Source organism: Stegostoma tigrinum, chromosome X, assembly GCF_030684315.1.
Source record: "Stegostoma tigrinum isolate sSteTig4 chromosome X, sSteTig4.hap1, whole genome shotgun sequence".
Taxonomy (NCBI): Eukaryota; Metazoa; Chordata; class Chondrichthyes; order Orectolobiformes; family Stegostomatidae; genus Stegostoma; species Stegostoma tigrinum.
In genome coordinates, this window is record NC_081404.1 from 18,589,636 (window position 1) to 18,616,529 (window position 26,894).

The 26,894-nt window shown below is 41.4% G+C and overlaps 1 protein-coding gene across 1 annotated transcript; it reads right to left on the reverse strand.

The window, feature by feature from the left end:
• LOC125448177 (growth/differentiation factor 11-like) lies at positions 1 to 26,894 on the reverse strand. Its single transcript, XM_048523268.2, has 3 exons — positions 26,360 to 26,894; positions 5,130 to 5,503; positions 1 to 470 (listed from the first exon to the last, which is right to left on the reverse strand). Exons 1-3 carry the CDS (start codon positions 26,739 to 26,741, stop codon positions 90 to 92), a joined length of 1,137 nt encoding a protein of 378 aa, XP_048379225.1. The 5' UTR covers positions 26,742 to 26,894; the 3' UTR covers positions 1 to 89.

Here is a 26,894-nt window from a genome sequence, read left to right on the forward strand (position 1 = left end):
GTGCATGGCGTAGTTTGACATAACATTCAAGAACAATGAACGTTCCAGTTCCCGATGGCAGGGGAAGGAAGTTTGGTTGATTTCCATTTTTAAGAGCAGCCACATCGATCGACCACCATGCCTGGAATTTGACCGTTGATGATCTGTTGCTTGTCGTTAAAGTAAAGCATGTTGATGGGCGACATTTTGGTAGGTGTACAGCAGGGACCTGCTGAGCCCCGGGCATTGGCATGGTGCACCAAGTGGGTGTGTGGGTATTTCTGCATGAACATGTATTCGCATTGACCAGAGCAGTAGTTGGCTTTGTATCGTTTGGGAGCAATGATCCAGTCCCAGCCAAAGGCCTCAAAATCAACTGTTAGTGGGTAACGGCAGCAGCGTGACTCTGTGGAGTGCTCATCGCAGTCTAGCCCCAAATTTCGCCGAGTACGTTTGTTTGTTTCTGCCACTTTGACTTCCAGAAATGGTTGCTGTTAAAAGAAAAAAAATTCTTTTTCATTGTGCATTGATTAATCTTCCTGACGTCACTGTAGTTGTAAATCTGGTCTGCTACAGTAGGACAGAGATAAAAATTTAAAGACCAATACAAAATGTCTTAATTTCCTCCTGTGTTAGTTTCATTATGCCCTCCATTTGCAGTGCATGAAGCAAATTTTTTTGTTAAAATTCATGTACTTTTAGCCATTTTCAATCCACAACTAGGTTTAAGACATTAACTATTTTTAATTAGCAATATTCTCAAATCTAGTAAGTGGTATAAATATTTAAACTTGCACCCTTTTTAAATACATTGTTGAAATGCACAATACGAGAAATCAGTTTAAAAACATGAGAAAGCTCATGAAATCTCAGCAACAATTTAAATGTACAAATCATGATCAATTAGGTCACTGGGCTCAGATATGGCAGATGGAGTTTTAATTTGGATAAATGTGAGGTATTGCTTTTTTGGTAAAACAAATGAGCAGGACACATGCATTTAGAAGTAGAGCCTTGGGTAGTGTTAGAACAGTGAGACCTAGGAGTTCTGGTTTGAAGTTTGTGTCACGTGTAGACAGGGTGTTTAAGAAGGTGTTTAGCACACTTGCCTTCGTCGCTCAGACCTTCAAGTGTAGGAATTGGGACGTCATGTTGAGGTTGTATAGAACATTAGTGAGGCCTCTTCTGGTGTGCTGTATCCAGTTCTGCTCGCCCTGCTATAGGAGGGATATTATTAAACCAGAAACAGTTCAGAAAAGATGAAAGAGGGTTTGAGTTAGAAGGACAGGCTGGGACTTTGTTCACTGGAGCATAGGAGGTTGAGGAGTGACCTCGTAGAGGTTTATAAAATCATGAGGGGCAGAGATAATGTGAACAGCAAAGGTCTTTTTCCTATGGTGGGGGAGTTCAAAACGAGGGGGCATATTTTTAAAGTGAGAGGAGAAAGATTTTAAAGACATGGGGTCGATTTTTTTTTTTAAACAGTGGTTCGTGTGGAATGAACTGCCAGAGGAAGTGGTGGATATGGGCACAGTTAGAATGTTTAAAAGATATTTGGGTAAGTACGTGAATTAAAAGATGTTTGGAGGGATGTGGGCTATGTGCAGGCAATTGGGGCTAGTTTGGGATTATGGTTGGCGTAGATTGGTTGGACTGAAGGCTCTGTTTCTGTGCTGTATGACTCTACAGGTGCTCGAAGTTTGAGACTAAGACAAGAAATGTTTGAAATACCCTACAGATCAATAAGCATCCATTCGAAGACCACCGCACGTTTTTATATAGCCCTATATCCAGAATGGAATTATTGAGCATGAATTTAGATTCTTTGATTTGAGCAATTATTATTACAATTCTTATTAGCCATGTTATTTGCTTTATTACAATGGACCTAGCCCCCTCAGCTATTTTAAATGCATTGCTAAAATTCACACCTGCTAAATAGATACTATTTAGATTTATTGTTCAAATTTATATACCCATTCTTCCAACAGTCTGACTAAATGTGCTAGTAATATCAATTGCTGGGAGGAACAGAATTAATGTATTGCAAGGTTTCAGAATGTATTACAAAACAAGAGAAAACCTTGGAGTTACACCATCCTTAGGTAAACTAAATAACTAAAAATTGTTATATTTCAGACCATTCTCAGGACGAGCATTGTTGGTCAAGATTCAAATTCATTTCATATTCCTAGGTGCCTGATGGTACATGGCGTCTTCATGACAGCTTGTACAATCAAATAGCTTTGTTCAGCCACATCTGAGACCAGTGAAGAGTCAGCCAAGCATACACTTGCCCAGGTAAAGATGTCAGATTTTCCTTCCTAAAGGACAATGCAAAACCCCAATTGCTTCACGAATGATCCAGCAACTACGTGGTCACTTCTGCTGACATGATGCAGTGTGACAACACTGAGAAAAGCAATCCTTTCCTTCAGCATTGGACAGGAATCTTGAAACTAACACAACTGGGGGCACATTAAACAAACATGAATCAGTGATCCAGGGTATGACATTTTTCTGAGGGCAATGATAGATGCACAATAAAGCCAGCTTTGTTAGTGACACTTGAATCCAGTGGATTGATTTTTCTTTTCTTTGAAACCTGATAGGGACAATAAGCCGCAGAGGCATTGGGACCCTTAAATTTAATAAGGCACTTTGTTTAACACAGTCTGGATTGTACATTTTAAACCACAACAGAATTAAACCTGTGAGTCCTTGTTTTTACTTTTCACCAGGAAATGGTGGGGGGAGGGTTGCTACAGATTACCTGTTTGGCAGCAGTGACCCCACCGATATTTCTTATCTCTCAGCCATGGGCCAAAAGGAGGGGAACAAAAGATTAATTTCAGTAACAGAAAACATCTTTTTGGAATAACCAGTTAGAATAAGACTGAACAAAACAGAACAATGTAATAACAATGTGAATAATTCAGGAATTAATGCCACAACCAATTCCAGATGTGCATCTTTCACTCAGTATGGGTTTAAGAGTGATGGGTGTGTGGAATGCACTGACGGCAGTGATAGTGGAGGGGAATAGAGACTTTTAAGCGACTCTTGGATTGGCACATGGAGGTTAGTAAAATGTAGGGCATGCAGGATAGATTGATCTTAGTAGGATAATAGGTCGGCACAACATCGTGGGCCAAAAGGCCTGTACTGTGCTGTACTGATCTATGTTCTATGTAAAATTCATACTTTGAGACCCACATTTACATACCCCTAACTGCAACTTACCATTGCAGGCTGGGAGGAATGCAGCCCCCAACCTAGTAAGGAGAGACTACTCAATTCAGATTCCCCATTCTGTGTTCGTGCTTTAAATAAAGGAAAGTTATAGTGGTGCATCTAGATGGATTCCCACTGATATACCTTCTATGATTCTATGCACTTGCTTTCCACCATGTAGAATAGGACTGGTCAGGTGAAACCGGGTTTGCAAAATGATAATGGTATGCTGTATATATAATCATTCACAAACACCTCACCATTGACTTCAATGAGCAAAATTAGCTGCGACAGTCAATGTCCATGCTCACTCATGCCAAATGGCCACTAGAATGCTGTTTATGTAAGGTTTTTGGTGCCTGTTGAACTGTATCTCACCATGAATCAATGTCTTAAGCAGCATAGGGGACTGAGTATGCTTGCAGTGATGTGTATGGAGATAGCAAGCATCAATACAAATGAAAGTGAAACATTGAACGTGCGGTTTAAAATGTGGAATTCTCTAGCTGTCATAAGGAAAGAAAAATCTAGATTTATATAGCGCCGTTCACTGCCCCAGGCTTTCCCAAACTGATGTATCGCCACAGATACTGCATTTTTAAAAATAGTTGCTATGGCAAAATTGCAGCAGCCAATTTGCGCTCAGCAAGATCCTAAAACAGCAATGTGATAAATAACCAGTCATCTGTTTCAGTGATGGTGGATTTATTTAGGAAACCATTGTGGGAGTTCATTTAAATTTCCTGCTACATTGCCGCAACCTTAGAACAGTGCCTTCCTATTGCAGTTTCATTCCCTGTCGCAGTCATCATTGTAGTCTCAAAGTGCGATTGTTAATTGCCGAAGATGTGTTCTGAAGTTCACATTGAATCTGGCAGAGAACCACACTTGTCTACTTTTCCCCTCATCTTATTACTTGGTTCTCATTCCAAAAAAGTGTGAAAATTGCAACAATTGTTTTATTCCGAGACATCTGCATCCCCATCTTAACAACACTGTAGGTGCATTTACATCACAAGGTCAGCAACAGTTGAAGAAAATGGATCATCACCACTTTCCTGACACAAATTATGGGGGGACAATATATGCAGCAATATGCACACTTTGTGAAGGATTTAAAAATATTGTTTGTGAAGGGTTGTTCATGCCTCCAGACAGACTTAACCAGTTTTTTCACCAATACGATAATTAATGATCAGGTAGGGATTAACCAAAGCACTGAGCTAGAGTTAATCCAACAGTGGAACAAATAAAACAAAGACAGAATGCTGAAGAAACTTGGCTGGACTGGCAGCATATGTGAATAAAGAGGGTTAATATTTCAAGTCCAGTGTGACTCCCCTTCAGTAATACCAGACTGAAAATGTTAACTTTTTTTTCTCTCCCACAGGTGCTGCTAGACTGCTGTGTTTCAAATTTCCAGCATCAGCAGCATTTTGAGTGCAACACCTCTTTGGCATCAGTCTTAATCGAAACACATTCTGTTGTCACTACTGTGGTTCAGTGCATAAGACTGTGTGCTACACTCACCAGTACTTTTTAATCAGATGAGCATTGATTTTTATCTAGAATATTTATTTTTCAATAGACAATAACAGTATACTATGAAAAAGTTCGCCCGTGCTGTAAGTTCCTCCCCCTCCAATGTCCAAGTAGTGCTTTGCAGATCATTACAATGTGCTGCATCAGCATTGTTCTCCTCCTATCCCCCTCGTTCTTTTGTCAGTGATCTTAAATGTGTCCTCTAGTTACCGACCTGCCTGCCAGTTGAAATTGTTTCTTTATTTTATCGGTCATGATCAGTAACGTAGAGTATGGCTTTGGTTACTGAAGACATCACAATGTGTGAGATGCTTTTGAAACTCAAGGAAACTGTATCTCCTTGATACAGAGGACTTAAAGTGAACAGTACTCACCAGTCCCTTCTCTCTATTTCCTGGAGATGTGATAGCCAGGTCATTGCCGTTCATATCAAAGGCGTTGATCTCAATGCCCCAGTTGGCGTGAGGTTGCTTGAACCAGTTCTGCAGCACATGCTTAAAGTCGATACTTTGCCAGCGCCCGTTGCGGGAGTTCAAGTCTATTTTTAAGGATCGGATCCGTGAGTGCCTGCTGCCTTTCTCCGTCACAGGTTTCAGCCTGAGGATCTGCAGGTACACAGTGGAGGTGTGCAGGACTGGACGCAGGTAAACCCAGAGGTGAGCTCGCACCACGTTTGTAAATGTTATTTTGGGGCTAAATTTAAAAAAGCAACATTTTGGGCTCCCATCCACTTGGACACAGGGTTCAGCTACAAAAAAAACAAATCACAGAAGTAAACATAGCCAACTGATACATATCTGATTGGATATTAATCTGATCCAAGCATAGAATTTTAGGCAGTTTTATTATGCAAAGGAGAATAGCCTGTATCTTTTAAAAATAAAGTTATTAGGAACTAAACTCATTTCTGGGTCAGGTGATACCCAGACATAAAGCATTATATTTAAGGCAAGAAAGCAATTATTATTCAGTGTTTTCCTTTTGTACTAGTGGAATGCAATGTCAGAAAATAGTTTCCAAGTGTTAAAATTAAAACTGTTCTAGTCTGGTGCATTATGGATAGGCTCATTTGGCTGCTGCTTCTGGCAGATCACAAACTATGCTCACAGATCAGAGATACTGCTCTAAAAGAGATATTCAATAATGTGTGAGCTGCAAGTGGTGGGAAAAGATGTAGAGAACAGAGTGACAAATCACTGTAGTCATTCTGGATTTATAACACCCATGTAGAGATAATGTCAGTTAATATTATTATAACAAACTCTTTTTTGCCGAACCAGGCAGATGCAAACTTTACGGCTAGCCTTTGATAAAAGCATCACGAATCTATCACATTTCAATATTATCTCCAGCAACAACACAGCTATCAAGTGAAATGCATATAAATAAAAATGTGTACCTGCATGTCTAATCATTTTTTCATTCTCATTTCCCATGTGCCACTTATATAGGAAACTCTCACAATATCTTGTGCTATAATTCTTCAACAGTTTTGTAACGTATGAATTAGGAGCATGAATGAGCCGTTTGGTTCTTTGCACTTACTCTGCCTTTCAGCACAATCAAAGTTGATCTAATCTGTGGCCTCAACTCACCTTTGACTCCTTTGTTAGTCAGAATTTACCCTGCCTTTAAAAGCTTGCAACTGCAATTCTATCACCTCCATTTTCTGGGTAAGTATATTCCAAATATTTATGATTGAGGGAGGAAAGAAAAAACGGTTTCTCCTCATCTCCATCTTAAATGGAACAATTAATCAATCACCTTCCCTCCATTTATAAAGTCAGAGTGGGGTTGTCTGCCAAAGTATGTCCTCAATATACAAGGCACAAATCAGGAGTGTGATAAAATCTTCCCCATTTGCCTGGATAGGTGCAGCTCTGACAATCATTTGTGGGCTGAGGGCATTGCTGGCTGGCCAGCATTTATTGCCCTGTCCCTAGTTGCCCCCTTGAAGGTAGTGGTGAGCTGCCCCTTTGGAACGACTACAGTCTACCGGCTGTGGATTGACCCACAATGCCCTTAAGGAGAGAATTCCTGGATTGTGACCCAGCCACAGTGAAGGAACAGCAAGATATTGCCAAGTCAGAAGGGTGAGTGGCTTGGAGGGAACTTGCAGGGCGTGGTGTTCCCATGTATCTGCTGCACTTGCCCTCCCAGATGGAAGTAGTCGTGGGTTTGGAAGGTGTTGTCTGATGATCTTTGTTGGATTTTGTGGGGGTGAGGAGTGGTTGTCCAAAAACATCAGGGAAGATGTCTATCATTATGCAGAGTGTAGTAATGATTATAACAATACTTGAGAAGTTCAACACCGTCCAGGACAAAGCTACGTTATTTAACAGGCATGCTGTCCACCATCTTAAGTTACTTCTCTGCCCCTGAAACACAAGATACATCAGAACAACCGCAGGCTGCTAAGACAGTACCTTCCAAGCCAACAAACTCTCCCACTTAAAAAGATAAGGACAGCAGGTGCATGGGATCACCATCCTGACTTGGAACTATATTACTATTCCTTCACTTGTGGGTCAAAAATCCTGAAACCCCTTCCCTAACAGCACTATGCATATACCGATACTAGATGGACAGCAGCAGTTCAAGGTGGTTCTCCTCCACTATCTTCTCAAGGGAAATTGGAGTAGGCAGTAAATACTAACCAGCAATGTCCATACCCCAGGAAAAATAGTTATACAGCATGGAAACAGACCCTTCGGTCCACCCGGTCTGTGCCCAATATAATCCCAAACTGAACTAGTCCCACCTGGCCCGTATCCCTCAACCTTTCCTATTCATGACCTCATCCAATTGTAATACGTACATTGTAACTGTACCCACATTACCTACACCTACCACTTCATCCGGAAGCTCACTCCATGTACAAACCACTTTCTGTTTAACAAAAACAAAATTGCCTCGTCTTTTTCTTTCGATCTCTCCTCACCTTAAAAATGTGCCCCCTAGTCTTGAAATACCACATTTTAGTGAAAAGACAACCACCATTAACCTTATCTTTATCCCTCGTTATTTATAAACGTCTATATTGTTACTTCTCGATCGCCTATGCTGCAGTGGAAAAAAATCCCAGCATTTCCTTTATAAATCAAACATTCTGTCCCCATACCCTTACATAAATTATTGTAGATCTCTTCTGAACCCTATCCAGATTGATAATATCCTTCCTGTAACAACTGCAACTACCTCTACACTCTGCAATCAAAAATACCATCAACAACACCTCTTGCATTTCCGGCACTTCTGCTCTCAAACCCCCTCGTCCTCACATACCACCCCACCAACTTCCATATCCAGCACATCGTCCTCTGCCACTTCCATCACCCACAATCCAACCCGATGACCAAACAGATATTTCTCTCCCCACCCCTATCTGCCTTTCGTAGGGACTGCTCGCTCCACGCTCCCTACTAGCCCCACCATACCCAACACCTTCCCCTACAACTGCAGGAGGTACTACACCTGCCCCGACACCTCACCCCTCACCTCCATCCAAGGCCCTAAGGACACTTTCATATCCAGTAGGGGTTCACCTATATATCCTCCAACTTGGTCTACTGTATCCATTGTTACAGATGTGGCTGCCTCGACATCGATGACGCCGAGCGCAGATTCAGGGACCATTTCATGGAGTATCTGTGCTCTGTACACTATAACCAACACCACCTTTCGGTTGCCAACCATTTTAAATGCCACCCAACCCCGCTTGGTGTTATCTGTCCTGGGCCTCCCCCAGTGCTACAATGACACCATCTGCAAACTTAATTTTGTGCTCCTGAGATGCTGCTGGGCCTGCTGTGTTCATCCAGCCTCACATTTTATTATCTTGAATAACATCTCACGTTCTGCCTCAGGAGCCTACAGCCCCAGGACCTTTAACACTAGTTCACTAGTTTCAAAATCTCCCCACCCCCCGGCCTCATCCCGTGTCCAACCCTCCCTCTGATCCCTGCCTCCTTGACCTGACATAACCTGTCCATCATCTTTTCCCATCTGTCTGCTCCATCTATCTCACTGACCAATCCCCCTAACCCCCACCTGCATCCACCCTATCACCATCCCACCTTTCTCGTTCGCTCTCGCTCTCTCTGGCTCTCGCGCTCTCTCTCTCTCTCCCTTTATTGCCCAGCTTGCTTCCCCTCCCCATTTCTGAAGCATGAAGCTGCCTGGCCTGCTGTGTTCCTCCAGCTCCATACTCTTGTGTCTGCACCTTCTGACCAGTGGTGCTGCTCTAGTATCACCTCAAGAAACAGGGAAATTCCTAAATGGCAACAAAACCAAACTTCCCTGCTTCCTAAAGTGTACATCATTACCTTTACATTTCAGCTCAAAGTAGATGACTTAATAATGGGAGCCCCTACAGTGTAGAAGCAGGGCATTTGGCCCATTGAGTCCACACCAACTCTCTGAAGAGCATCCACCCAATCCTTGTAACCCCATATTTCCCATAGCTACTCACCAAGCCTGCACGTCCCTGGATATTATGGACAATTTAGCATAGTCAGTCCACCTAACCTGCACACACGTGAACTTTAGGAGAATGTGCAAACTCCACACAGACGAGCACCTGAGGCCAGAATTGAACCCGGGTCCCTGGTGCTGTGAGGCAGCAGTGCTAACCATTGAGCCACCGTTTCCAATGGCACTCTCGGTCCCACTTCATGTCATAATATTCTGTGAATTTCTGGATGTGAGCTTGCTTGCTGAGCTGGAAGGTTAGTTTTCAGACGTTTCTTCACCATTCTAGGTAATATCATCAGTGAGCCTCCGACGAAGCGCTGGTGTTATGTCCCGCTTTCTATTTATCTGGTTAGGTTTCCTTGGGTTGGTGATGTCATTTCCTGTTCTTTTTCTCAGAGGATGGTAGATTGATTTGGAGCCAATGTGTTTGTTGATGGAATTCCGGTTGGAATGCCATGCTTCTAGGAATTCAACCTGAGCTACAAATCTTCTCAAAACTCGGTATTGTGAATAATTTGATTTTTAAATTTTGACTGATTAATGTGAAATAGGCAATATCAAATTAGTTGCTGATTACAGACCCCACCCGGTACCCAAATTCCTGATGCCTTTGACTAGAAATGGAAGTCAAATTAGGTATAATGTGGCAAATTCATGTTTTCCACTAGCACCTGAGGTTCATACTGTCCTTCTGTCAATACTGCTGTGAATGTAATTGGCGTACACATAAAATATATATACGTTGTATACAAATACCATTGTCGATTGGAATACCATAGGATCTGGAGTTCTGCAATAAGCTATCTATCTATTCAGACTCCGGTCATAAATTTAACAAGGCAATGTTGAGGAAGAGCTACCTCCTATATGGATCCTCTATTGCAGGCATTGTGAATATAGGAAAGATGAGGTGGTGGAGTTGGGGGGGGGGGAGGGGAGAGAGATAGAGAGAGATGAGTTGGTTGATTTGCTGTGTTGCGATTAGTGAGCAGCTGTGTATAATGAAATTGCTGGTAGTGAAGCAGAGCGATAAATAGAGTTTGTATTTTCTGAAAGATACTGTTAATTATTTGTAACTTTAAAAATTACTCTTAATAGATACAATTGTCACTTCCTACTCTTGTCCATTACTAAACCCATTAAGTTGCTGAGTACATAGAACATTACAGCACAGTACAGGCCCTTCGGCCCTCGATGTTGTGCCGATCTGAAGCCCATCTAACCTACACTATTCCATGTACGTCCATCTGCTTGAGTAATGGGAAGTAAGTGCCCCTTTTCTAGTTAGTTCATTCCTGACTCTTGCATTCAAAAGTAATGATTGGCTGTAAAGCGCTTTGAGACATCCAGTGGTTGTGAAATGCAAGCCTGTGTTTCCTTTTTTTTTGAATTCCAAATCATTTGATTTTTCTAAAATCATATTTTGATCGCCTATATGCAGGTTGCAAATCATGCTTTCTAGGAATTAAGAGGGATTTTAGACAGGAACATGTTAAAAGTAATTACTTGTTCCTTTTCCTGTTGCTTCAAAATGAATTTCACAATACCAGATCATCAGATTACTTGTACTGGTTCCTTCAGTGTGAAACAATAAAACATGACTGGGCCCAGGAAATAGGGAGCCACAAGCTTATGAAAGGACTAGGACCAAAGTATTGGCAGGGGTGGGAGGTGAGAGAAAGATGGAAAGCAGGGTTCAAGTGACTGAAGATGAAACAGAGATTAAAACGAAAGGGAACAGAGGATGAGGGGGTGGAACTACTTGATAGGGGACGAGTGAGCATTAGGAACTCGGAGAATCTGAGAGTCTTGAATTTCTTTTCTTCTGCTGTGAGTCAGTGCTTTGTGTGCTGTTTCGTGGTAGCAGCTGCCACTTACCCTGCCCAATAACATGCTGATCACAGTAGCCTGACTTGTTCTTTCTCTGCATGGCACTGATTGGTAGACTGGAGACAAATTACATTCACCATTTATGCTTTAGGTATTGGTCCACCATGACCTGGGTTAAGACCTCCCCGTATGAACATTTCAGCCAGTGGAAAGACTTTTTAATCTCCGGTCCAGCTAACAGAGCTAGAACGGTTTACAACCCTAACCCTTAGCCCAATGCACCAACTAATTGCATTTTTAGCAACCTGCTTTGTACCTTACCAGTCATCAACTTTTCTTTTCATTAGTCCCATTTCTGTTAGTTCTAGGTTGCAAAAAATTCTTTCTAGGAGTAATTTCAATGGGAATTGATGACCCTTTTAAAATTATTTGCCAGAAAATCTCAGACATTTTTTTTGAATGTACCTTCATTTGAAATACTGTGCTGGGAGGGCTCATTCGTACGATATCCTCAAAATTTATCTGTTGGAACTTTTAGCACAGGAAGAGCCTTTTCTTTCTATTGAATTCAGGATCCTTTCCAGGGATGCATTTTGCACAGTTCAATTTTTCTGCTCTGGCCCAGATCTTTTATTCTTCCTTCAAAAATGATCCAGAACAAATTTGAATGCTGTTTTTGAATTGGCATTGATCATGCTTGTGACACTCCACACTGCAATATTGTCTGTAAAGTTACTCCTAACCTCCCCTTTCATCTATCCTGTGCTTTAAGCTAAGAACTTGGCCCCTTGCTTTAATTTTCCCAGCAATGGAAATAGTCTGGCAACCACTGAACACTTGGATTTTAGTTATTCATTGTGCAGTGTTGTCGAGGATTGCTTCCGCTCAGGAACTGGTAAATGAGAAATCTGAAGTACTAAGTAGTACAAGCTGGTCCAGTGCAAATTTATGATCAGATCTGCAGAATGCCTAATTCAATTATGTCACTGTTAGGTGAATACAATTAGAAAACTATCCAGGGTCAGATGAGGTGAGTACAACGAGTACAGGCCCCAAGGTTACATGGGGTGAGTACACTGAGAGAAAGAGAGAGAGAGAAAAAACAGGGCCCAGGGGTTACAAAGGGTGAGTGTGTATATATTGCTATTATTCAGAAAAGGTTCCATCAGGCTGGAAAATAGCAAATATAACTGTTCCATTCAAGCAGGGAAGGATGCAGAAGACAGGAAACTATAAGTCAGTTCGCTTGATGTCAGTTGTTTGGAAGATATTAGAATCTATAATTAAGGAGGTTATCGCTGACCACTTGGAAAACTCAAAGTAATATGGAGACTCAGCATGGTTTTGTGAAAGGGAAATCATTTAACCAAATCTATTGGAATTCTTTGAGTAACATGTGCTGTGGATAAAGGGGAGCTTGTTTGGGCATGCTGTACTTAAATTTCCAGAATGCATTTAATAAGATGCCTCACAAAAGATGACTGTGCAAAGTCGGAGCTCATGGCGTAGGAAGTAACTTATGAACATGGCTAGCAGAAAACAGAGCATGCGTAAATGGGACACAGCAAGAACTGCAGATGCTGGAGTCAGACAACACATTGAGGAGCTGGAGGAACACAGCAGGCCAGGCAACATCAGAGGAGCAGGAAAGTTGGCGTTTCTACATCGGTGAGACCAAGCACAGATTCGATGACCAATTCGTGGAACATCTGCACTCCTGCATGCTATAGTTAATGATACCTTCCAGTTGCCAACCATTTCAACTCCTCCCACTCTCTGGGTGCCATGTCCATCTTGGGCCTCCTCCACTGTCACAATGATGCCACCCACAAACTGGAGGAGCAGCACCTCATATTCCACCTCGGGAGCCTACAGCCCAATGGCCTTGGCTTAGAATTCACCAGTTTTAAAATCTCCCCACCCCTGCCCTCATCCCATGTCCAAACACCCCTCATTCCTGCCCCCTTGACCTGAAACAACCAGTCCATCATCTTCCCCATCTATCTGCCCCAGCCATCACACTTACCAATCCCCACGACCCCTTACCTGCATCCAACCTATCACCACCCCACCTACCTTTCCCCAGCCCCACCCATCCTCCTTGACCCAACAGAACTTGTCCATCTTCTCTCCCACCTATCTGCCCCACTGACTGATCCCCACCACTCCCTCTGTGCACTCACCTATCACCATCCCACCTACCTTCCCCAGCCTTACCCACCCCCCTCTCTTTATTTCCCAGCTCCATTCCCCCTCCCCATTTCTGAAGAAGGGTCCCAACCCGAAACATCGACCTTCCTGCTCCTCTCATGCTGCCTGGCTTATTGTGTTCCTCCAGCTCCACACTGTTGTTGCATGCATAAATGAATCTTTTTTGAGTGACAAGTAGAGTCCTACAGGGCACTGTGCGGGGGCTTCAATTTTTTTTACAGTCTATATCAATGGCTTAGGTGAGGGGATTGAAGTCATGGCAGCTAGATTTGCAAATGTTGCAAATCGGTAGGAACGTAAGTTGTGAAGAGACAGAAGGAAGTTGCATGCAAAATAGATAAGTTGAGGTAGTGTGCAAAAATCTGGCAAATGAAATGTGAGAAAATCTAAGCTTTTAATTTCGGCAAGAATAAAAATGCAGAGCATTACTTAAATGGACGGCGATTGTAGAATTCTGACTTGCAGATGGATTGAGGTATGCCAGTGCATGAGTTGCAATGTGTTGATATACAGGTGCAGCAAGTGATAAAGGAACCTAATGATTATTGAGAGGAATTAAACATAATCTTACTTTCACGCTTCAGTTGTACAGGGCATTGGTGAAGCTGCATCACGAAACTGTGTGCAGTTTTGGTCTCCTTATTCAAGGAAGGATATTGGAGGTGGAGTGCCAAAAGAGGGGGGAAAGGTTCCAGGGTTGCACAGGACGAGTACAGAAGTCAGACCTTTGGTGATATAGGATGAGAACAAAGGCAAAACATCCCCATGAGTTTACATGGGGTCAGTACAGAGAGATGGTGAATAGGTTGTTCTGGGTGTGCACAGAGAGAAGACAGCCCAGGAATTACACAGTGGGTGTATGGAGAGGGCGAACAGGGCCTAGGGTTACAGGGGGAGGGAGAATAGGACCTAGAGGTCACATGGGATGACGAGAGCCAGAACAAGCCCAGAGATTACACGAAGTACACAGTAATAAAACAGGTCCTGTGGGCTACATGGGATGAGTATAGAAAGCAAGAGAAAGTGGCCCAGAGATTACATGGGATGTATGAAGGAACAGGGAGTGACTAACATATGAAGATGAGGATATATGCCATTTTTGATTGAAGTTTGACATTGTTGATGTGCGGTTGGGTTTACTGTTAAAGCAGCTCCCCTGTTCACTCATTGTCTCCTCATAGTCATGTTACTAAGGACGAGATATTAAAAGAAATAACTCCCTTTCCAGCAAAAGGCCACCGTAGTCCTATCTGACTGTATGGCTGCTGTCCTTAGAGAGAGAAGCGATGGGGTGGTAATCTAACCTGAGGCTCACCATGTCTCAGAAAAGGGTAAAGCCCCTCCCTGGCACTTGTATGAAGTGATGAAAGCAGGCGGTAAGCCCTGCTAACCATGAAGGTGAGAGAGAGAATAGATACAAATATCACAAAGTACAAAGGCTAACCACAAAACTCAAGATTGTAAAGTACGATCTGTCCCTATAATTCTGGTTAAGGCGAACTCTGTAGAATAGGAAAGTTTCAGCATCGATTCTCAGTCTGAAGCGTGGTGGCGTCCTTATGTCTGGACTAGTCAGGGTGGAGTTCAGGTGCCATACTTAGATCAATATCTTAAATTAATGAACGAAGAAGGGGCTAATAATGTTTTAAGAGGAATATCGGGGTGAAGAAACGGCGGGGTTAGGCGTGGGTGCACAAAACTAAGGAAATCCATCTTAAATAATTTTTACAATCAGCTGAGCAAGTCTCTCCTGGGTTCTGCTACGTCAATAAGTTATAATGTTATAATTGCGCGATAGCATTGCTGCGGGTTCACAGAGGAACAACCTGCAATTTATTGCAAGAAACCTATTATTTATCCGCTGTTTATTAAATGGAGAAAAATATGCTCTGATAGGTATGCAAATGCTGAATTAATTTGCACAGTTCAGTCTCTAAGTTAGGCAATGAATCCAGAAACCAACTGTTTTAGTATGAACTAACAGAGCTTCAAATGAAATTCACCGTTACATTGTTTTAATACCCAATACGTTCGTTTTCATCTTGTCCCACCGACATCTGCAGAGAATTGCACTGGGATTTGTATTCCCAGTGTGTGCGGCTCTATTTAATAGTATCCCGCAGCCACAGGGCACTTGGTCAGCTGCACACCCAACCTATTTGCAGTTAAATTGCTCTCTCGAAGAGAGGGGGTGGGGGTCATGACCCCATATCTCTGTCCCTATATAATGTCATCTGGTTTTCGAAAGGTTTGGCCGGAATAGAACTGAAAACAAACGAGGTGAAAAGCATAAGACCGTTCAGCACTTCCGGTAGAATATTCTACCGGGTCATTTTTCCTATTCTTTCTAGAATTCCTGTTGTGTAGATTCACCCTAAATGAACTTCTCCTGACGCAATCTAAATATATTTACCCTGATCCAGTGACGTGAGGATTTCAAACTCACCATAAGGCAGATCAAGTGATTGCGGAGAAATGTATTTGTTAAATTTATTCTCAGGAGGCAGGTGTTACTGGCAAGCTTAGCTTTTATTGCCGTTCCTGTTTGTGTTTTGTGCAACTGTTTGCTTTGCCTGGCAACTGTAGAGACCAGTTTTAAGTGGAACTGGAGCTGCAATTTGGCCGGACCAGTTAAGGACGTTTCCTTCCTGAAAGGGCATTTGTGATCCGTTCAGATTTTTTTGGCATTGCAATAAACTGACAGCTTCGTGGTCACTTTACAGATTGAAACTGAATTCAAATCAACCGGTAGGGTTTATTAATTCAGCAGATAACTGTCACTGTGCCTAGTATCGTGTCACTGTGTACATGAAGTTGCCAACTGATACGCGCCTACTTTTGTGTGTGTTAACCAGAAGCAAAGCGTTGGAGCTGCATGTGCATTGTCCCAGGGAACAGACTTTGCACTCGGTGTGCAGATGGAAATGCTGGTGGAAAAAAAAAAGAAATTTTCACATATTGCCTCTTCTTGGGCCCCTATAATTTAATTGTTCTGCTGACAAGAAAAATACCTTTATACTTTAATGAAACCAGAGAATTCGAGGGAAGCACAGTAATTGGACGTGGGATCATTAGACCAACCAGTACATGACTTCATATATGTGCTTCACAGCTTTTGAGATTCGAGAGGCCCTTAGCTAAAGGTTCATGGGGTCACAGGTTTGATAAATTGCTTTCCTAACTAATTAACCTCCACGATTTCTTTTCCCACTGGACAAGCGGCAACCTCCGATGAGACGTCATCTATTTTTAAAAAAAGGCCATTTCCTTACATGTCAAATCAATTGGCGATCCGTCAGGAGAATCTCTCGCTTTGTTCTCGTGTCAGATTTCTAAATGAATATCTCAAGTGTGGAAAGGGAGATGTGCATCTTTGAGGGGGGAGTCTCAGCCCTTCAGGTTATGATCTGGCTTATGCTGGTTCAAATGTTCAAAAGAGGGTGGGAAAGTGCTATAAACGGACGAGACAAACACTGCCAATTTCATGGGTAATAACACTTCAAAGGTTCTTATTTCCCCCCTCCCCGATAAAATGGGAAGTATTTTCACTCTGTAAAATGCACCAGCTTTCTCTTTTATCTCTCTAGAATCTGACTGTATATCCCTGATGTATTTTGCACACTTGTGCTAGCTCTCACATTTTTATGGTCAGGAGACTAGTGTGATTATCACACATCTTCATATGTTAAAATAACTTAAACATTCCAAAATTAACTAACGTGATTTATTCCATGTTTACTAATTGCATTTTCCACAATATATAATTGCTATTATATTTTCAATTTTTCCAAACATGACAAGTCATTGTGTGAAACAGCAGTGTAATAATAAAAACAAACTCAGATGCTTTGTGCCTGTTGTGCAGATTTTCTGAACTTTCATCCATTTGTACATTTGTCCCTGTGTTCATGGGATGTGGGAATTGCTGGTAAAGCTAGCATGTATTTTGATTTTAAATCAACCTATTTGGATATGTTGTAACGTCCCTCAGGGCAAGTGGAATTTGATCCCAAATCCTCACCACTGCACCACAAGAGCCCCTTAGGCCAGCCTCTCCCTAATTATGTTTGGGAAGATGATACTGACTCACCACCTTGAACTGCCACGTTAGGGAATAGTGCGGTGGCCGAGCCACTGGAATACTAATCCAGGCTCAAGCAGTGTTGCAAATCCTAAACAATGTATCTGGTGAAGTTTAAATTCAAATAATAAAAAACTGAAGTCTGGAGTGTAAAGCATGCCTTGGCAATGATAATGAAACCACTGTTTTTGTCGCAAAAACCCATCTGGTTCACTAATGTCTTTTTAGAAGGGAAGTCTACTGTCCTTATCTGACTTGGCATACATGTGATTGTAGATCCACAGCAATATGGGCAGTTGGAAATGAGCAGCAAAATGATGGCCATGTGCCATAAAACAATAAGAAGTTCCACCCACAGACTGTTAAGAAGGGAGGTAGCATTTTGATTCAATGACGAGTATAGTTCCAAATCAGGATGGTGTGTGGCTTAGAGGAGGAACTTTACTTGGAAGTGGAGGTGTTCGTAATCACCTGTTACTCTTGTCCTTCTAGGTGATAGTGGTGTGGATTTGGAAGATGCTGTTGGAGGAGCCTTGGTGAATTTCTACAGTGCATCTTGTAGCTGGTACACACTGTTTCCATTGTGCTTCAGTAATAGAGAGAGTAAGTGGTTAAGGGGGTGCATAAGTTGCCAATCAAGTGTGTGCTTTGTTCTGGATGGTCTTGGTACTTGACTAATTGAAATGGGATCATATTAAGCACTTACTGACTCTGGATGTTTTCATCTGCATGAGTAAAGTAAATTAATCTGTCATTAACTGAAGCGGTGAAAACTTTGATGGAAACTTTTTACTTTTATATTTGAAATTTAAAAGGAAAAAGACCTACCACATTTAATTAGTTTAGGAATCAATATGCTATTTTTGTGTTAACTATTTAATGGCCATCAGAGTGCACAGTGTATTATGTATGCAGGTATTTGCTCGGACGAGATGTCAAGATACTTTCTCGATGTGAATTCCTTGTATTCTCTACCTAACAGCCCAGGCATACCTTCACATGAAGTACAATTCAGGAAGGCTTATTATCACCACCTCAAGGGTAACTAGAGATGGGCAATAAATGGTAACCTTGCCAGTGACACCCACATCTCCTTTTTAAAACTGAAAACAGGTCCTGCGTGAAGTCAGAATCCTATTTTAAGTAAAATATTTTGTGCTATAAATAATGCTGGTGTATACTGTCTGTCAAGTATCAATTATCAATATAGTGGTTGACACACTTCCTACTTGTGATATTGGAACCAAGAGAAAGCTGGTTATCACCTGGAAAACTGAACACCCTAGCCAATTTACCAAGCCCGAATCTCTCGGAAATAATGTACAGCTGTAATTTTATGCCAAATCATTCCAAACACCTTTCATATTTTTCCTCTTGGGGGTATTTTGTCAGCCAAAATTTAACAGAGGTTTTATCACTAATTTGTCTGTTTTTTTTGTAAAGTGATATTTTCCAAAAAGTTCTTTCAGTCCCAGACTCCTTTATACTTTTTCAAATGATTTCATTTTAGAGTGATTAAGGTCTGGAATCTAAAGTATAGAGTATAACACCCCGTTCAAAGGATCAGCTAAAAGAATGACTTTCTTCTGAGGATGAAAGCTGTTGCAAAGACCTTATCGTTGAGATAATCAAGTAATATGGTTTCTAATCGCTGATTTACTTATGTTTCAGGAAACACGTTCAAACAATTTATTTCAAACTGATTACCCCGCTCAAGAAATAATCTACCTAGAAATGTCTGTCTATTGTTGTGCGTGAACAATAGCCCAGAAATCGCTGTTTGTCATAGTCTACAAGCTGTTGCAATTTGTTTGAATGAACTATATCACAGAAACTACTGTGATATTAACCATTGAACCATAATATAGCAATTATTATTATCTGGGGTATTAACATACAAATTATAGGTCTATAAATTGCTGATGGACTTATTTCTGCATGAAAACACTGCCCACAAGTAATAATCAGATCTGAAATATAGCTTAGAAATTGTTGTTTATAACATTAACCGATGAACCTCAGTACTGGAAGGTGTGTACTGTACCCCAATCATTTGAATTATGGAATAAGAAATGATGTTTGCCACATTTGTATATGACCTATAGCGCAAAATGCCTTGCACATACAAAATATAGCTGAAAGTGACTTTGCGCCTTACATTTCTACAGCATTAAGTGACTTTGCGACGTGATATACAGCATAACGTTACTTTGCAACTTGCATCTGATCGATAGTGTAAATTGACTTTGTACTTACACTTGATCTATAGCAGAAAATGACTTTTTAATGAATACAAAGGATCAATTGTGTAAAACGTCTGTGATTTGCACTCAAGGTACAACTTAAAATAACTATTTGCATCTTACACAAAATCTATAGCTCAAAATAACTTTTTGTAATATAAGCACAGAACTTTTTTTTCAAAACCTATTTACTACTTCTGCATCAAACATTTAAGATACTTCTATTTCCTCCTTCATTTTTTCTTTATTTACAAACTGTTTAGTTTGCTGTGCTAGACTTGATAATCAATACTGTATTGCAAGCTGCAGCTAACCAAACAAGGAAAATGAGAATTACTTTAACTGTTGCTGTATGAATTGGATAAGAAGGACCAACACACAAGGAAATTGGTTATATTTTTGGGTTTTTACTGTTGGTATTTTTCTCATTCAGTGTCTCTGACCACAATTCTAGGAGAACCTTCTCCTACAATCTCCATTGTATCTTCTATAAATCATTGAAGCAAATAACATTTTTCTTTACACTTCTGCATTCTCTAATAGCTTCAGACAAACTGCTCAATCCTGCAAGATAGGCTGAGATAGTATTTCCAAAAAAAAGCAAATTTTAAATATGTCTATTAACTGCACAAGAGCTGTGGATCAAACATACTTAGCATGCGCAACATGCTAATGTTTGAATTGATTTGTTTCAGCCTCTGTAATAACATCTATCATAATCTGGACCATGTTTGTGGCAGCCGGAAGGGAAAAGAAAGGCATTTCCAAAGGCTTTTTCACAGCCTCAGGATGCCCATCATATCTAAGTTTCAAGGTGCAATTTTCCTAAAGATTTTAATAACAGTCCAAGCAGATGGTTAGATGTTCAAGTCAAGCTGCTTTTGCTGTTAAGGACATTCTCTCAGTGGTGTCCAGATCAATGGTTTATAATTGTAGAGGGTAGCCTTGTTCTCCTACAAATCATCCAACCGGTGTCTTTCAACTTTGTGGGAACACGCACAGTGGGGACATTGTAGCTGCATCTTGGATGACAGCCACTGAAATACATGGTAATATATTTGTGGTCCGCTGCCACCTGAACAGTAATTGAGAGCAATCTTTGCCATAAAGGGCATGATCGAGATGAATGACCTTGATACCTATATGCATGCCCTGTGTAAGTCTGTATTAGAGAGCCCACCCACCCAACAAATGTGTGCCTAGCTGGTGCTTTCTGTCCTGGAAAACTGATGAGGATGTACTCCACTGCACCCAACAAGCTGCCACCTCCTGTTCCAGATGCACCATTACAGGTTAGTTAATGCAGCTAGTGTCTTTTGAGATTGAATCATTGAGCAATGGTAAGAAAGTTTCCATCACTTGATTTCTTTTGAACCAGGTTACCCCTTGGTCGCTAAGGTTGGTGATCTCCAACTAGAAGTCAATACAGGACTGATGTACTGAGGCACCTAAAGTTGCAAGGAAAACACCAGAATTATGTGGTAATCCAGTGTCCACTGGAACAAGATTGTGAGGCTGAATGGTATTTTTTCATCCGATGTATAGACTGTTCAAGTGGCCAAGTTTACCCTACACACAGCAAAAGTCTTGAAGCATTTATTGTCTGCGTGCTATAAAATGGTGACCCTCAAAGACGAGTGAGTATGGGAAGTCATATGGAGTAGGCTTACAGGGAGAGGAAATAGATTAACATGAATGCTATGTATAGGCTGAAAGGTTGCTTCAGAACTCTGATCAAGAACTACTGCTAGCAGTGGAAAGCTTATCTATTATAAGCCTAAGAACAGGTTGCACATTCCTTCCAAAGGGTACTATAAGATCAGGATGTATTCTGTGCTGTGTGCATAGGCAATATGGTATAAATCCTACACTTGCATTTTCCTTTGGTGACCTCCCAATGAGGTATGTTTGTCTTGGGCTGAGTTCATATACTCCCTAATCTGGAGGATTAGCTACAGTGGTAAATTGAGGTTAGATGATCTGAGCTTGTTCAGATGGTGCCTTTGGACTCTAGACATGTCAGGTATTGTCCTTGCTGCTTCTGGAGACATGTTAAACAATGCTAAAAGTGCTACGGAAACCAATGAGGCTAAAGACTGATAAGTTCCCTGGACCTGACGGGATGCAGCTTAGGCTATTAAGACTATAGCTACTGAGATCATGGCTGCACTGTTAGTAACCTTCCAAGAATTCTCAGATTGTGGAAAAGTCCAAGAGGATTGGAAACCTGTCAATGGAATGCCTTTTATTTAGAAAGGGAGGGAAATGAATGACAAGTATCAATAGGCTAGTTAGCTTACTATCTATTTTTGGGAAAATGTTGGAATCAGTTATAAAGGATGTAGTAACAGCTCATTTAGAGACGCATACTCTCGCAGAGTCAGCATGGTTTCATGAAGAAGAAATCATCTGTGACAAAGTGATTAGAATTTTTCAGAGGTAACAAGCAGGATAGATAGAGACAAAGTAGTGAATCTATTTGAGTTTTCAGAAGGCATTTGATAAGATATGCTACCTCCAACACTATGTGCAGTATTACAACATGGATAGAGGATTGGCTAACTAAAAGATAGTGTTGGGATTGGTAGAAGAGGGGAGACTTTTTCTGGTTGGCAACCTGTAACTAATGGAGTACAATAAGGAACACAACTATTTACAATACAGATAAATGGATGAGGAAAGTGAATGTATTATAGCTAATTATGGGGGTGATGTGGATTGGTGGGAAGGCAACTAGTGAAGATGACACAAAGTCTGAAGAAGAATATATACAGGTTAAGCAAGTGGACAAAATATTTGCAGATGAAACAATGCAGGAAAATGTGAAGTTGTGCACATTGGCAGGTAGAAGAACTGTATATTATTTAAATGGAGGAACTACAACACAAAGGAATTTGGGAGTCTTTGTGCATGATTTACAAAGAGCTAGCATCCAAGTTTAATTGGAAATGGGGAAGGCAAATGGAATATTCACATTTGTTTCAAAGAGAACAGAATATAAAAATAGGCACTTGCTGCTGGAATACATTGAACAGTTGGTCCCCATATCTGAGGAAAGATATATCGACACTGAAGGCAATCCAGAGAAGATTCACGAGGCTGATTTAGGATATGGGTGGAGGAAATGTCTTACAAGGAGAGGTTGGGTTTGTACTCATTGCCTCTCATTCTTCAAAATTTCAATGCGTAGAACATTCTTCGGGGACCTAACAGGGTAGATGTAGAGAGTTGTTTTGCCTTGTGGGAGAGCCTGGGACCAAAGGAGGTACTCTCAGAATAAGACAGGAGGAGGAATTTCTCCTGAGGGTAGTGAATCTTATGCATTTTTTTAACCATCGAAGGCTGAGTCATTAAATATATTCAAGGCTGAGTCAGACAGATTTTAAATCAGTAAGGGAATTCAAGGTTATGGGGAAAATGAAGGAAAGCGAAGGCAAAGACCATTAGATCAGCCATGCTCTAATTGAATGCTGCAGCATTCTCAATTGGCTGAATGGCCTAATTCTGCTCCTACGTCTAATGGTCTACAGTGACTGCCAATGCAAATTCATTCTCAGACACTTGCCCAATCCGTTTGAGGACGCTGGGTGGAATGGGAGGGGGTGAGGTAGAAGTTAATTTTAACCACCTAATTGGTCCATTGAATCCTACTGAGCACCATAGCTGAGTATCCAATCTGGATGCCCAGTGATTTGCACATGGAGTAGTCTGTGTTGGATGTGGATAACACAGATGCCATGCCTTCTTTGCAAATAATTGACCAGTCTTTTCATCTGGTGCCAATAAGATTAGATTCCCTACAGTGTGGAAACAGGCCCTTTGGCCCAACAAGTCCACACCACCCCCATGAAGCATCCCACCCAGACCCATCCCCCTATAACCCACACACCCCTGAATACTACAGGCAATTTAGCATGGCCAATCCACCTAGCCTGCACATCTTTGGACTCTGGGAGGAAACTGGAGCACCCGGAGGAAGCCCACGCAGACACGGGGAGAATGTGCAAACTCCACACAGACAGTCGCCCGAGGCTGGAATCGAACCCAGGTCCCTGGCGCTGTGAGGCTGCAGTGCTAACCACTGAGCCACCGTGCGCAGTTTGGGAGTCTAGCTTTTAATGAATGTCATTCACAGTGCTATGGGAATGCTACTTAGTACTCATTTCCTCAGTTTTGGGGCTCTTCTACAGATTTCTGAGGTGTCACAAGCTCCTTGGCATGCTGTGTGACTGCAGGGGTAGTGGAGGTGCCAATACCAGTGACTGCAGGCTGCACGTGTTAGTCTCAAACAATGGCAAATGCCTTTTTCATCCCTGCATCAATTTTCATATGAATACATGCCCAGTAACATACCAGCTCCCTGCCTGAATTGTTGACATGTGGCATCCTGCCATCTCCATTTGGTCCTCACTTAATTCAGTGTCCTCTTCCTCAAACTAATTGCAGTCCCTGGGTTCTAGCATGCATATGTTCAGTGATGGGAGTGAAACACTTACTTGACAAACTGTTGTATTGTGCCTGAAACCAACCTGTCTCACTTCATTTCAGCAGGAGCCTCCGAGGAGAAGAATGGGAGTTGCAATGCCTAGGCAAGCTCATGCTCTTAAAACAGTTCAGATACTGAGGTGTAACACAGGGTCACTAGGCTAGTACTAGTACATATTATGCCATGAAGATGATGAAATGGAGTTTCAATGGAGAATGCTTTCTTGTTGGTGGCATTGAACCCATTTAAGCCAAACCATTGAATTCCAAGTGGCTTCAGTTGTATTATCTATGATAGTTACCATTACCCCTTACCATTACCATTACTCCCCCCAAACACTGCCTATCTTGGTCTTCTCCCTCCAATTGTGTCTACAAACAGAAGAGGATAAAAGAGATGATGGGAATTCCCCCCCCCCCCCCCCCAATCATCTCCAAGTAGCGCCCTGTACCTAAATGACTTGCCTCGTGGAACTCTAGACTTTGCAAACTTGTCTGGAGATCTTGCTGGAGGTACTCAGTGAATGGAACTGGAAATTGCTTTGTGCAAGACATTACTGTGCACCACTGCAGTCGTTCTATGCTAAAACACAGCAGCAAAAGGATGAATGTGCCCAAACGTTTCCTCTTTGAAGGTGCAGAGGAGAAACATTCTACTGGGACAATGTCTTCTGTGCCCAAGCAGTAAGTATATATGCAAAGGATGGGACACTTAACTGGATATAGGGCAATCTCTTCATCATTTCCTCCCAGTTATGACTGTCTTGTCAACCCTCAGTTCAACTTACTCCTGTCTTCATAACAGGATTGCTTTCACTTCCACAAAGAACAGCCCTGCTTTTCTATATCCCCTGCAGCACAAACTCCAATGCATTGCCAGTCACCCCCACCACTTCCTCTGACAACAAACAGAATGTTTAACTGTGCAGTATTAAAGAGAACCAAGCAGCCTGCACCCTCAATTTTGCTTAATGTTATTGTTTTGTGATATTATTGTAAGATCTATAGCTTAGAGGCTACCTTTTGTGATATTTTATGAACTATAGCTAGGAATTGGTGTTTGTTTCATTGTATGGAGTACAGAAATGACTTTTTACGATATTTAATGTAAATCGCTATCTGATATTTTAAATAGTACTCTAGAAATTAGTTTACAATATTTTATAAAATATAGTCCAGAAGTGATTATTTATTATTTTTGAACAGTAGTCTGGAAACTTCTGCGATGTTAGCCGTGGTTTTGAAATTGGTCTGAGACATTGTACAAATTGAACTCTGAAAATAGTATTTTATGAATAATAATCTTCATGGTACTGTTTATGATTTTTCTCAATAATAATCTAGAAATTTGACATTTAATTAACTATTGTCAATAAATTGCTGTTTCTGATAGTTCATAATCTATAGAAATGAAAGTTGAAGTGTTGCAATATTTCATGTTCTCTAGGCTAGAAATTGTCGTGCTATTTTGAATGATAACCCTAATTTCAATAGATTAATATTTTATCAACTGTAGTCTAAAATTAGTTTGTAGTAGCTTAACGAACCAGTCTAGAACTTGCGATATTTCTTGAATTATAATTTAGAAATTACTGATATTTAATGATCCAAATTCTAGAAGTTGCTATTATTTTGTGAAGAACAATCTAAAAAATGACCGTGATATTTTATGTCCTCTGGTCTGAAATTACTCTTGTTCTATTTTATAAAATATCGTCCGGGAATTGGGGTTTAGGACTACGGGAAACTGTAGAATAGAACTTCCTGTAATATCATCTAGCGCAGAATTAAAGTTGTTTCGGATAGTGATCTGAGACTGATAACCTAGAAATATTGGGTAAAAGATTGGTTTGTTAACAGTGGCGTAATTAATTCATTGTCATTTCGGGGAAAAAGCTAGTTTAAGATTACTTCTAGGTTTGCAGATTCTTTTGAACGAAAGATTTAGGATCTACTGCATAGTCTCACACAATGGCTACGGATGGCATTGGCATGTGGATTTTACTGTTTGCGATATTTGCACACCAAACCGCTCAGAGGATAGTTCAAGAATCGTTACCTCATCAAGAGAGCTACTAGGAGGTGCCTGATACAGCAACACGAGGTTGTTAAGCGACATTTCACATAACTGTCGTTATTAGCGACAACAGCAGTTCAAGTTTCTAAGATAATCTGCCAGAGACTGAACTCCCCAGTATGAGCATTTTCCCCTTTAATTTCTGTTTGAGCCGATCGGCATGATCATTACACAATATGTGTGAGATGGCACGGAGGTACTCACGTTCGGTGGCCATGGTAATGACAGTTTCTGTCGTGGCGTGATACTCGTCGTTTTCCAGAAGAGTCTCTTTGGCAAGGCAGTCATCACTCTGAATATCATATCGGTCCAACAGTTGCTGCAAAGGGGGAGCTTTGGGCAGGAGCTGATTGACAATATCCCGACTGATGTTGGGAGCTTGTTTCAGGCGCAGCTTGCTCAGGATCTGAGATTTAATGGACTCCAACCTCAAGGCTTTGCTGTGCTCCCTCCACAAGCAGGCTGAGCATTCCGCCTGGTCCAAGACCCTCTCCCTGGCTTCCAAATCTTTCTCCAAAACTGGCTCGTCACTGACTGTCAATCCCAGAGAGACCAGAAGGCAAAAGATAACGTGTGACTGATGCATGATCTCTGTGTGTGTCTATGCCCTGTTGAAAATGAAAAGTTCTGGAATCCAGACTGTAGCCGGGAGAGGAGAGGAGAGGACAGTCGGTGAGTAACACGCTAGTGGATGATAAGTGATCAACTGAGGCGCCCCTTTTTATATCACTACTTTGGC

What these genes read in the sequence shown, in the direction of transcription:
- LOC125448177 (XM_048523268.2), bottom strand. Translation starts at nt 26,741, where the DNA reads ATGCATCAGTCACACGTTATCTTTTGCCTTCTGGTCTCTCTGGGATTG. An exon ending in CATTACCATGGCCACCGAAC is followed by an intron (nt 5,504 to 26,359) that starts GTGAGTACCTCC and finishes TTTTTTTTGTAG; the next exon opens with CTGAACCCTGTGTCCAAGTG. An exon ending in GAAATAGAGAGAAGGGACTG is followed by an intron (nt 471 to 5,129) that starts GTGAGTACTGTT and finishes TTCTTTTAACAG; the next exon opens with CAACCATTTCTGGAAGTCAA.